The sequence below is a fragment of the Rattus norvegicus genome, chromosome 3 (assembly GCF_021556685.1).
Source record: "Rattus norvegicus strain SHRSP/BbbUtx chromosome 3, alternate assembly SHRSP_T2T, whole genome shotgun sequence".
Classification (NCBI taxonomy): Eukaryota; Metazoa; Chordata; class Mammalia; order Rodentia; family Muridae; genus Rattus; species Rattus norvegicus.
In genome coordinates, this window is record NC_141536.1 from 101,937,385 (window position 1) to 101,949,843 (window position 12,459).

At 40.1% G+C, this 12,459-nt stretch overlaps 1 protein-coding gene across 5 annotated transcripts in view; it reads left to right on the plus strand.

The window, feature by feature from the left end:
* Positions 1-598: 598 nt before the first annotated feature.
* The window catches only part of Cdin1 (CDAN1 interacting nuclease 1), a 205,067-nt gene continuing 193,206 nt past the window's right edge, over positions 599-12,459 (plus strand). For 3 of the 5 annotated variants that reach the window (XM_087653840.1, XM_087653842.1, XM_087653841.1), the window contains exon 1: positions 614-905. In XM_087653840.1, the coding sequence (XP_087509966.1) occupies positions 805-905 (101 nt within the window). In that variant the 5' untranslated portion in view covers positions 614-804. 5 annotated transcript variants of the gene reach the window in all.

The window sequence follows — 12,459 nt, forward strand, 5'->3', positions numbered from 1 at the left end:
CTACACATTATTGTGCACTCACTATTTGGGGGGCCAGGAATATAAGGGGGTGAAATTAACATTCTACTGCCAGTTATTTTAAGATGCAGATCTTAAGTTCTCAAAAAAACAAAACATAAACAAACAAAACAGCATTGCTTTCCATGAGAGAGGCTGAAGGACTTTCCAATCACTGGCCAAACTGCTGGCTCGCAGAGATCTTTCCACTGCTGATCTTCTGCTCACCTTGCTTCTTTGCAGGCTGTCTGCTCAGAGCCGCAGAACTGGGCGTGTCTGAAAAAAAAAAAACGCATTCAAATCCCGCGCCCAGACAGCACTTCCGGGTTTCCAGCTCAAGGCTGGAGGAGCACCCGTGAGACCCGGCCCGTGAACTGTGAGACGGGCCGTCTACGTTTCTCGAAGCTGGCAGAGAGGTTTCAATGGGCGTCTGTGTTCCAATCTCAGGGAGGTGAAGTTGGGGACACCTGCCCCTAAAGACACAAATAGAATTCGGTCCTCAGCCGCCACTTCCTGGTTGCTTTGCCCTTACCTAAGATGGCGGGTAGTTGCCTTCGGCCCATTTTACTGCGGCTGCTCAGTACACTCTGCGGGCGCAAACAGTTCTACAGCCCGCCTCTCCCACAGAGGTGAAGCCTGGGACGCGGCTTGTCTCCGCCCCGCGGTGCAGCTAGAGGGGTGTGCTTTGGGGGCTTAGGGAATAGCTAAGGAAGAGGAGGGCCCGGGGTCGTGCCGCAGTCTGCCCTTCCCTAGCTTCTAGGCACTAAGCCTGCACGAGCCCAAAGGTGATTTTTCCTTGGGCCCAATATGATACTAACCAAAGCCCAGTATGAGGAGATAGCCCAGTGCCTAGTGTCTGTACCGCCCACTAGGCAGAGCCTGAGGAAGCTGAAGCAGAGGTTCCCCAGGTAAGTCCCCATCTCCCCTCTCACAGCATTTACCTTCAGCGCAGTTCCCGCCACCCTGGCAGACATAGAAGCCACGTGTCACACACAAATGGGAGGAACATAGTAACGGGTTAGGACGAAGATCATGTGAATGCTCTCTACCTTTCACCTGCCTACCATACAGAACAGTTAATGGCTGAGGCCCCAGGAGCCTCTGGAGCCTTGGGGTTGAATCCAAGTCAACAGATGTTTATTGAAAACATGATATGTATTGCAGGCATGGGGGTGTACACATAGTAGGTGCTTTATAGATGACCAGTGGTTAATCCACAGGTATTAGCAATGGCTAATGGGCAATGGGATCTCTGCAAAGTAAAAACCTGAATTGGTGGTTCATCGCACTGGCTTGCTGCCAGCTTGGCATAGACACCTAGATCTAGAATGAACAGGACCCTTTAGGGTTGCCACTGGTGACAAGCAAGGGGACCTTGTCTTGGCTGACTATGCAATGAAAAGATTCTTAATAGAGTCGAGGACGTTCGTTAGTCACATTCTTGAGTCTGGCCATTTGGATCTCAAGGTCTGAAGGTTTTCATTTTGCTGTGGTATTTTAGAATTTCCCCACCTGCTAGGAAAGGTCTTTTAGAGATTATATAACATAGATTTTCCATTTCGAAGATGTGAAAACTGAGATCCAAGCATTACTTGAAGAACCTGTTCAAGACAACTAAGTTATCATAATTAATATGTTAAATAACACAGGACATTTTGTACATATTTTTTTCTTATTCAAATGTATTATGACATTGAGGAATTACCCCTAATAGAGAGCTTTCCTATCAGTAATGCATAGTCTTTGACCAAGTATCAGCAGAGATATTTCATTGGGAAAGACAAGTTATTGGACAATAGGTACCAATGCAAACTGAAGCATATCTTAGGACCTGATAGTTGGTAGACCAATTTTCCTAGATTCTAAAGAGAAAAGTTTTCCTCCCAATATTGTTCGCACTTAAGGGTGGTACTATATACCCTTACAGCAAGAGGTTTTATAGTAGTTGCTGTTCAAGAACACAGTTGACGAGTTAGAATTTAATTACTATCATTAGTGGTTTTTGAGTTCTGTCCATGAACAGTGAAATGAGTGGTGACTGGTCTTCCAGGGGAAAAAGGATAAGATGAATGCATATATCACATGTATTTTATATAGAAGGTATTATATCATATATGTATACATTTCTGGGGAGTTTGGGAGCTTTTTTTGACCCTTAGCTGTCATTGTGTACACATATTACTACTTTCAAAGGAACATTATTGTATATGTGTGTATTTGGATCCACATGTGTCAAGGTGTGTGTGGAGGTCAGAAGACAACTTGGAATTGTTTCTCTCCTGCCATCAGAAGGGTCCGGCAATGGAACTCACGTAGTTAGACTTGGTGGCAAGTGCTTTGATCCACTAAACCATTTCACCAGCCCACTATATGTGTGTATATATGTGTGTGTGTATATATATATATATATCTCCTTTGTATGGTTATATGTATGGTTACATCCTTAAGTATTTACTAAAATTTAAATTAAAGCTGAGAAATTAAATAAAATGTTACTAAATTTGTTTTGAATAACAGTAAGTTTATTATTTGTTGACATTTTATGTATAATAGCCATAATTCTAAAAAAGGTTGAGACATGGTTGTATACTTTTGCAAATTTCTTTAAGATCTGCCCTAGAAACAAGAAGCTGCATCTGTTTTTATATTTAACTGGTTGTTATGGGTTGCTGATAAAAGGATAAGAGGAAGGACTGGAAAAATGGCTCACTGAGGAAAGTGCTTTGCTATGCAGATTATGAGGACCTGAATTTGGATCCTGTAGGAGGCAGCCTCTTCAGGTCCATGTCTCCACTGTTAAGCATCTCAGCTAGGGTCACCTGTGTTGACTTCTGGGAGCCTCCTCCATCCCATGTCTCTGGGACTTCCTTGAGATCCCCCAACCTCCTCCTGACCCTCACCCCCAACCCCCAGGGTAGCTATAGATTTCCATTCACTTTCCTGGCCCTCTGAGCCTCTCTCCTGTCTCTCTCCATGAGGTATTTTTTCCTTGATTGGTGGTTGATATGAGAGGATCCAGCCCACCCCTAGGTGGTCTTGCAATGAGTAAGAAAACAGATTGAGCAAACCATGGAGAAACAAGCCAGTATGCATTGTCCCTCCATGGTCTCTGCTTTAGTTCCTGTTTGTAGGTTCCTATCTTTGTGATGGTCTGTAACTATAAGCTGAAATAAACCCTTTCCTCCCCTAGTTGCCTGTTTGGTCCCAGTGTTTTATAGTAGCAATAGAAAGCAATCTAACATGGGCTATTGCTATGACACACCTGACCCTGTCATATGGAGGAGAGTTGCAATGGAAGCCCTAGCAGTGAAGAGGTCATGAGAGGCCCTGTCTTAAAATATTGAGAGCCCTAGGAGAAGATATCAGATGTGCCACCAAATGTACATGCATGCATGAGTATACCCACAGGCATGTGGTCATACACAAGTATACATTGCCACAGAAAAAGAAAAAAAATAGAAAGAAACTCTAGCCTCATATGTAGTTGCAAACAAAAAGAGAAACTTAATAGGCTTTTTAGATAACTGTGGATTCCAAAAAAAAAAAAAAAAAAAAAACTATGGTGTTTTTATTACACAAAACCTAACAAATGCTAGTTCCTTGAAGGCTGACTATAATGTGGGATAAGAAACTCATCAAACATTTGTCACCTTCTTGCATTGTAACCCAGCGGGCTTTTTTGAACTTTCATGGGTCTTTTACCTATGCAGTATTGATTCGAACCATACAAACCTTCAAAATGTTGTCACCTTTCATTCTACTGTATGAAAAAAAAACAAAACAAAAAACCATGTTTGCTAATCTCACCAGTGATCTCGTTAGAGGTCTGTAAGATTTGAAGCTGTCAAGCTATAGTGATGGATATGAGCTTTCTAATATTTGAATTTTCCCTTGAAAGCTCAAATTTTTCCATTGGTAACACATGCTATTAGTTGTTTTCCTTGAAATGACAGGCTCACGTCATTTGTATCTGAGAAAAACGTCTGCCAGATACCCAAATCTGAATAATCATATTTCATTCATTGTTTATTCAAGTAAGAATTGTATTCCCTGGGGGAAAAATGGCTAGCTCAGCTCTCAGTCAGGTGACTTCCTCCACGGATACTATTATATCTCACTAAGTGGTCCTCCTATTGATTTCTAAATTCAGCATACAGAATTTTAAGAGGATGTGGTTTAATATCACCCAGTTAGTGAATATTCTGAAATGAAATAGCCATTTTATTTTTAAGCTGAGTGGACATGAGTTTGGATACGGCTATAGTACCCTGGCCTCAATTTGTTGTTAGGTGTAAGTTAATAAACCTATCAACTTGAGTGAGGGTTGGGTTTTTGGAGAGACTCAAGAGAGGGTAGTTGGAAGGGCACGGGAGGGGAAAGTAATAGAATTTTATTTCTATGAAAAACACATTGAAAAAGAGTTGGAAGTTTATGTACTGTAGCATATTATAGGCACAAATATCAATAGAATAGAAAGGGAAATAGTATTTTATATATATATATATATATATACACACACACACACATATATATATATATATATATATATATATATATATATTTTTTTTTTTTTTTTTTAAAGATAGCTTTGACCTTGTAGACGCCTGAGAGGGACTTGGGGACTCCAGGAGGCCACTGTTTGCACTTGAATCCAACCACTGACTGTTTCAGATCAAAGCATATTTATTTTTGAGAACTTTTGCCAGCATTGAGCAGTCATTATTTAATCTTTACTGTGTTGAAGTAATAATGACTTCTGGTAATTCGAGTTTATATTAGCTTCTTTTCTCTTTGCATTTCTCAGGATCAAAATCGAGGTCTTCATCCAAGCAAGAACAGTAGTATGTCTTTGGGCTATCACTGCACCTAGTGTTTTTACAATTACAATAAGTTCTAAGTTGTGTCAATAGTTTTTATTTAATTTTCCTGTTGCATCCATGGAGCCATTTAGTGTTCTATAATGGCTCCATTCTGTGGGAGTACTTGTTTTTATGAAATTATTATTTGTCGGATGTACTCATGTTAAAGGTGTTGTTTTTTTTTTTTAATGTCTTTTTTGTTTTAGGCGTTTTCTAGTTTGCTTTTAAGTATTCTGATTTCTAACTCCCTTAAATTTCAATTTGTGCTTCTTTTTTTCCTTTGTCTTTGTATTTTAGATTTTTGAGATAGAGTCTTTCTGTATAATCTTGGCTGTCCTAACTAAAAGTCATGATATAGACCATGGCCTTGACCTCTTGGAGATCTGCTTCCCAAGTGCAGGGATTAAAGGTGTGCACCACCACACCTGGCTCCTTTTGTTTTATCCTTTAAGCTCTCACTTTAGACCAGGCTAGGATTAAAAGCTTGGGTGCCACCACTCCTGGCTCATCTTTAAATTCTTTTTGTTTGTTTTGTTTTGTTTTGAGACAAAGTTTCTCTGTGCAGCCCTGGCTGTCCTGGAATTAACTCACCTTGTAGACTTAGGTGGCCTTGAACTCAGATTGGCATACCTTAACCTCTGGGGTGCTGGGACTAAAGGCTACCATGCCCAGCTTTACTGTGGAGTATTCCCAGTTGCAGTTCATTTTGATATCTGCTTAGAGACCTGCCTGTACGTTTTCCCCAGCATTAATTTTATTTTTATTCCATGCCTCCTGAGGGAAACCTTACTTCCCAGGGCTTTGTTTTTGCTGAAATTGCAAAATTATGTCATTTCAAGCCACTTTATCAAATTTGGGCACTTCTTTTTAACTGTCCGTAGAATTCTCTCCTTAACCTGAGGGATAGAGCTCAGTCATCCTTCCCCAGCACATGCAGACAGGCTCTGGGTGCAGTTCCCAGCGTTGTGTAAGAAAAAACAGAATCTTCACTTAATGCGAAGAGGTAGAGCTTTGCAAGCTTTAATTCTTTCTACTTTGGAATCCACCCTCATTCATTCCGTTGTTTATTCTGTGCCATTTAGTCGTAGCAGATCTTTCTGCCTTTAGCAGATCGGTGTCCTGTGTGAGTCAAGTACCTAACTAGTGTCAGGGCTGTATTTATTGTCCGAGTTTTATACTTCATTTCCTGGGATTCTAATTCAGGAAGACACTTCCAGTCCAATCAACTGTTCCTTCTAAGATTGTGTTATATGCATTCCTGCACAAACAGTCTATTGTTTACATTATATGTATCTGTAAATAAGTGAACTTACAGAGAACTTGTAGGAGATTCCAGAGAATCTTTTGCCCTTTCCCATTGAATGTTAACATTTTGTATGACTGTTGGACCAATAGTCAGAATTCAAAATTAGTTTTAACATATTATAGTCAGTTTCTTTGCAGATCTTTGTTGAGCTTCACAGTTCTCCACCCCCTACCTCCCCCCAACACACACTTGTCCTGTTCTAGCATCACAGTCTAGGAGTTCTCCAGTATGTGATATTTCCTGTTTGTCTTTTATGATTTTGATATGTCTGGGAAGAGTATTGATCAGTTGTTTCCAAAGAGTCTCTCCCTCTGTATGCTTTTTGTTTCTTCTAATAGATTTAGGGTAGAAAATTTCGACAACAGCACCCCAGAAATGGCATGGCCTTCTTAGCATGGAGTCAGTGGCATATGATGTCACATGTCTTCTTGTTAGATGTAACTTCATTCGCTTCGGTGTGGTTATGGCTGCCGAGTGTCTCTAGGGTAAGGTTCCTATTACTCCTTTATTGAATGCCTTTGAGAGATGACATACAGGCAACTTGTTTCTCATCACATCTTTACTGTTTTCCCAGGGAGTTGAGTGTCCCATCAGTGGGTCTTTCACAAAACTCAGTAGTTATATTTACCTAATAGTGGTTCAGGTTTTACTGGAGTATTCATCAGACCAGTATTGTCTACTATTGTAATTTTATGGGAAACAACCCTATAGTAAGGCCATGCTGTTCATTGGTGTGCGCAGAACTTTTTACCACTTTATCTTAGAACATTTGATCTACAATAATTCACTATGTGTTTACTCCATTTGTGACACAATTTGGATAAAACAAAAAACAAGGTGTGTTATAATTAATTAGAGTAGCCTATAGTACCAAGAAAACAGATTAAAACATAACTAATATCTCTATATAGTAGAATTATAGAATTTTAGAAATTGAAAGATTTCTTGAATAGGTTCATTCTATCTATGTATCTATCTATCTATCTATCCATCTATCCATTCATCCATCCATCTATCTTCTGTCTGTCTGTCTGTCTGTCTGTCTATCTATCTATCATCTACCTATTTATCTATGTATCTTGAGATGTGATCTTACTATATAATCCTGGTCCAGGAGTACTAGTTCACAGACATATATGTCAGTGCTGGGATTAGAGGTGAGTGCTATCACACTTATCCTCAAGTACTATTTAAAGGAAAATACACATTTGTTGGAGATTCTTTTACTAGTAAACTAAGCCCTCCGGCACGTGTTTCTGTTTTTCTTTTTCCTTTTTTTTTTTTTAAATCACGTGTTGACTATTCGGTTGCTGTGTAGTTGAGTTAAACATCAAACGTTTGAGTTCATGGTTGTCAACAAGTATCTGTATACCCCCTTGCTAAATCTCTACCCTCGGGCACTGGGCTCTGGGTTTTCTAACTGTGCCTTCCAGATTTGTAGGTATGGTTTTTCTGTGTTGGTCCCAACATCTCCTACTATTTTCCCATCCTTAGATAGTAACGTGGGCAACCATTCATTTAAAAACATAGCTTCATTTCCTGCTCCACATAAAATCTCAAAATTAGTAGTTAAAACCTGTTACTAGGTTCCCGCTGTTTAAAAAATGTACTCAGCCGTCTTCTTGTGATCTTCCTCTGTCTTTAACTAGAATACTGGAGTGAAGGATGCCTCTGCTATGCTTCTGCCTATGTTGAATTTACTGGTCCTCGGTGGACTTAGGGGTCCAGTATGGTTAGTTACGGACGTGTACAAAAATATCACTTAATTTGTGTTTTTTGGAAGTGTTCAGGTTTAATCTGGGGCAGCCATGGGCCACTGTTGACTTTGGATTAGCCCCTGTTGGCCACACAGGATGTATTTTATTTTGTCACGTCTTCTCACAGGGAGTCCTGTTTTCTGTTCTTGCTTGCTTTTTGCAACCATTTGTCCTTAGGAAACTACATGTTAGTGTAGGTCAGTGCCCCCACACTGTAAGAGGAGGAGACAAATCTCCAAGCTCAGACGTAGAGGAAGTAGGATTCAAACTCATGGAGTCTGTCTCCTAAATCTTATTTCCTTGGTGCTCCCTGTTAAATTCCTTAAGGTTATGATGAGCATTAACACAGAGCAGGTGAAACTCGTGGTCTAGTGCAGAGCTGACAAGACTGTAAGGACCGTGAGTGGGGTTGCTCTTAGAATGTACTCATTTGTCTACAGTAGGTGAAATCTCTGAGGAGTATCGTTTCCAAACATATGTACACAATATTGTCTTGAGACAAAAGGCAGTAGGTTAGCAGGAAGTAGAAATATTCACATGGACCAGTTGATGATGTGATGCTGGATAAATACGATTTGATTATCTGATATTTCAGCAAATATCAGAAACTTGCCTTTGATATTTCAGTGTTCCCTAGTTGATTTATGACACTGAACAACTTTTTGGCTTTGACTCACTAATTTTTAAGAATTTCAGTGAAGTATAACAATGTATTATTAATGCTCTTAGGGCTGGTTTACATAACTGAAATAGTATTTCTGTTGGCTTTGTTTCTTGAAATTGAGTTGAGTGGTGGTTAATTTGTGGTTGGTTTTTTACACTCTGATAATGTTGTGGTGAGCCTGACTTCCAAATAACAGGTGACAGTGGCTCATAAAGGGAGAAAAAAGCTTTTATTGAACCTGAAATGTTGTTTATGGCTTTGCCAAAGGATAACAATTAATTGGCAAGAGTGAGGAAGTAGCATTAAGTCATGTACTATCTAGGTCTGCAGGTCAGCATGGGCTGGCTAAGTTAATGTGATTGTTTGGTGTGTACTTGGGAATAATCTTGTAAAGTGATTTTTTTTTTAAATTCTGTAAGATTTCAAGGTTCTGGTTTTGTTGTCATTTTGTAGGTTGGGTCTCTGTTTTTCTGAGAGGTCACTTTGCTTCTGTATGGCCTCTCTGCTTTCTAAAGTAAGGTTGAGCTTTCGTGAGATATTTACACTTTTCTGTATTTGTAACACTGCCGAGATGAGATGAGCGTGGCTTCTCAGTAAAGGAATATTCAGGAAAACCCTTTGCCTCATTCTGAGAAGCAGCCACAGGTTGATTGTTTTTCTTAATAGTTTTGTGGGGAGGATGTTTACATTACTAGAATACTAAATTCATGTTAAGCCAGTGTTTAGGCATCCTATCTCAGCTTTCTCAGCAGTAACCCGTATGAGAATGGCAAAGGAGAATTACATATTTTCTTAGGAAAAAAAGATTGGTGGAAGTATGGCACAATAATATTCTATTATTTGACTTTAAATAAATATGGGGTGAATTTACTTTTTTTTTTATTATACCCTTTGCCATATTGGTTAAATTTTCTTTAACGACAGAACAATATGTAAGTAATATGTTACAGTTAAGTCTGAAAAGTGACCTTCATAATAAAAGTCATGACAGTTACAGGGGTGGGGTAAACACTAGTTTTTGATGTTGTTGTTTTAATTGTGTTAGTGAAGGTAAGTACTATCAATCATTTGATGGAAACTGTCTCTTTTCTACTGATAAATTGCCGACACCTTGGGCTGTTTTATAGAGCACACTGTGGCCGATATGAAACCCTAACTGAAGGAGAATAGGGAAAGAGATAGCTGCGTGTAAGACTGTGGGGATCTTGACACCAGAAGAGAGTGATCTGTTTGTTCCCCATGCATTCGAGATGGTTATTATATAGTGAGCTGGTTTGTGGGGACACAGCAACCAAGCTGGGTGTATGTTGATCACAGAGCCACCCTTTCCTGATCACACTGTGAGGCTAATACCGACTCCATTCTTCCTCTCTTTCTATGCCTCTGTTCTCAGGAGGCTCATCGCTAACAGTCCCTTAGAATCCAGATCATGTCGAGGGGCCCCAACATGGTTTCCCTCACTTTCCAGTGTGTCACTTGGTGGAGGTGTGGTCTTTCTGTTCACTGATGCCTCCAAACAGAAAATGCATGTTTTCAACCTCCTGTCTTGTTCAGACTGTAACCTGATTCATTTGGGGGTTCAACAGTAGGATTCCACAATTCTCATTTCCAAGCAGAGTAGAAATGTCTCAGAAACTCTTTTAAGTGTTAAAAATGTAGTAGTTCAGCTGCTAAATATGTTTAAAACTATTCAACTTAGCTCCCTAAATTTAAGAACATAGGAGTAAATATTTTCAAACAATGAAATTCATGTAGAGAGAAAGTAAAGTAGATTCATGTCTTTTCATGCCATTGTTCAATCAAATATTGAACTATTGTCTTTCCCCAACTAAGTGCTGGGTCCTAGTCTTTTTCTGTGATTGTCTGGGAGCAGAAGTCATGTCTAAGCACCAGACTTAAAATACCTGGTGCATTGCCGCTGCTCCCTGTCCTTTCCCCTTTAACTTACTTACATTTATTTTTATTTTTTTTTAAATTGTCATTGTTATGACCTAGGCTTTGCTGGTGGAACAAGAAAGAGTAAGCTAATCTACCTCTAATCTTATGTTTATTCTGTTGGAGGAAATGGGCGATAAAGCAGACCCTGGGCATTTACCAGGGTTATCATTTAAGGCTGTTGAAATCCTCAAGTTCTCAGTTAGCATCTTGTAGGCTATCCAGAGCCTCCAGACCTGCGGGATGAGAGCATTTGGTTAAGCTCACTTATCAGCCAGCTCACTCACTGCTTCCTCAGATCTGTGTGCCGGATGAAAGACTCGATGCGCACATAGCAGGCTTGAGTCACAGTTCAGCATGTGTATTTGTAATCAGTCTCAGGTAGTGGGAACCAGGTCTACGGAGATGGAGGATAAACACCTTGGTTTGACATTTGTTCTTGTTGGCATGCTGTAGTTCCCTGAGACCCTGCCACTTGCAGCATAGTACCTCTGACTCATGGTGGAATAAAACTCTTGTGTCTTATGTGTAGATAGGGTAAAGCAGCATTTAATCAGCCTCCCTCCGACCACACAAGAAATTAAACCAGCAAGAAATGTTTTCAGTCCTTTTTGTTTCTGGCTACAATTTCGTCAAGCTGCTATCTTTTGTTTAAGGTGTATTATTCTACTATTTGTTTTCACTGATAATATTGGTAGGCAAAGCTATAAAATTTGATATTAACTGGCACTTCAAGCCTCATTTAGCTAAGATGGTAAATGGTCTGGGGCTATGAGAGACTTCATTGTATAAAATTTAAAGAACCCACAGACTCTTATAGCCTGCATGTATCAGCCTGCACAGAACACACAGCTCATAGGTATTATTTTCTGGTAGGTGAAGGTAAAAGTTCCCTAGATCTATATTCTCTGCAGCCAACTAATAATATATGGACATATAAAGATAAAACTACCATTAATCCCAAATTTGCATTTGGGATTTTTTCTTTGCACTGTGTGTTTCCTATGTGTGCAGATCATAAACAGTGCTATGTTATTTTGGATTTAGTGGCCTAGAGTGAACTAGTGTTGGGTTCAGGTCACATTTAGAACTGACCCAGTTCACGAATGCTTAAATGAAGAGACCTGGAGAGAAGTAGTGTTCCTTGCTTTCTCTGTTTGCGTGACTGTGGCATAACTGTGGAAGTGCTTGCTCCTCAGTGGAGAACAGACTCCCACCACACCAATGCCCAAGCAGGTACCAGTGACAAGAGAGTGAATGCAGCTGGCCTGGTTTGGATGTGGCAAAGTAAAAGCAGGATTCTGAGCCCTGACAGGGCAGCTGCTGCTTTGCACTGCTGTCAGGGCTCCTCCTCAGGCATCCAGTCTAGAACTTACTCCCCCACCTCCCAACCCTTTTTTTAAAGGAAAAAAAAAATCCTGAGTGTTTAATGTTTTCAGTTTGCTCGAATTTTTAAAACACCATGTGGGCCAACATTTTCCTGGCCAAACAGAGTAAGTCTGTGGGCTGAGTTTGGCTGATGGCCAGTGAGTGCTGGAACTGTCTCTTCTTGGCTCCTGAGAGTTGATTTTGAGTATCTTCTCCAGACCCTACGGCCCGTAGCTCACACTGGTAGCTAACAGTCTGTGCTGTGGGTCTCATATCACAGAATTTGGAAAATTCTGCAATCCTGGGCTCCCCTTAACCCCAACTTGAACACCCCCAAAGGCAGTTAGTTGTTTAACTCCAAATCCCACAGATGAAGGCTTTTTGCATTACATGTTACATAGATTAGAACATGACTTTTATAGATGTTTCTTACCCTGCTTTGTTCTCATTGACTTGTTTTAGGAAAGGTGCTCAAAGTTCTTCCATCAGCCCTTTATTCGTTCTTATTGTATTAGGCGGTTTCCTCTTTCTATGTGGTGTCTGAATTTCTAACGTTGCATCTTCGCAGTACCC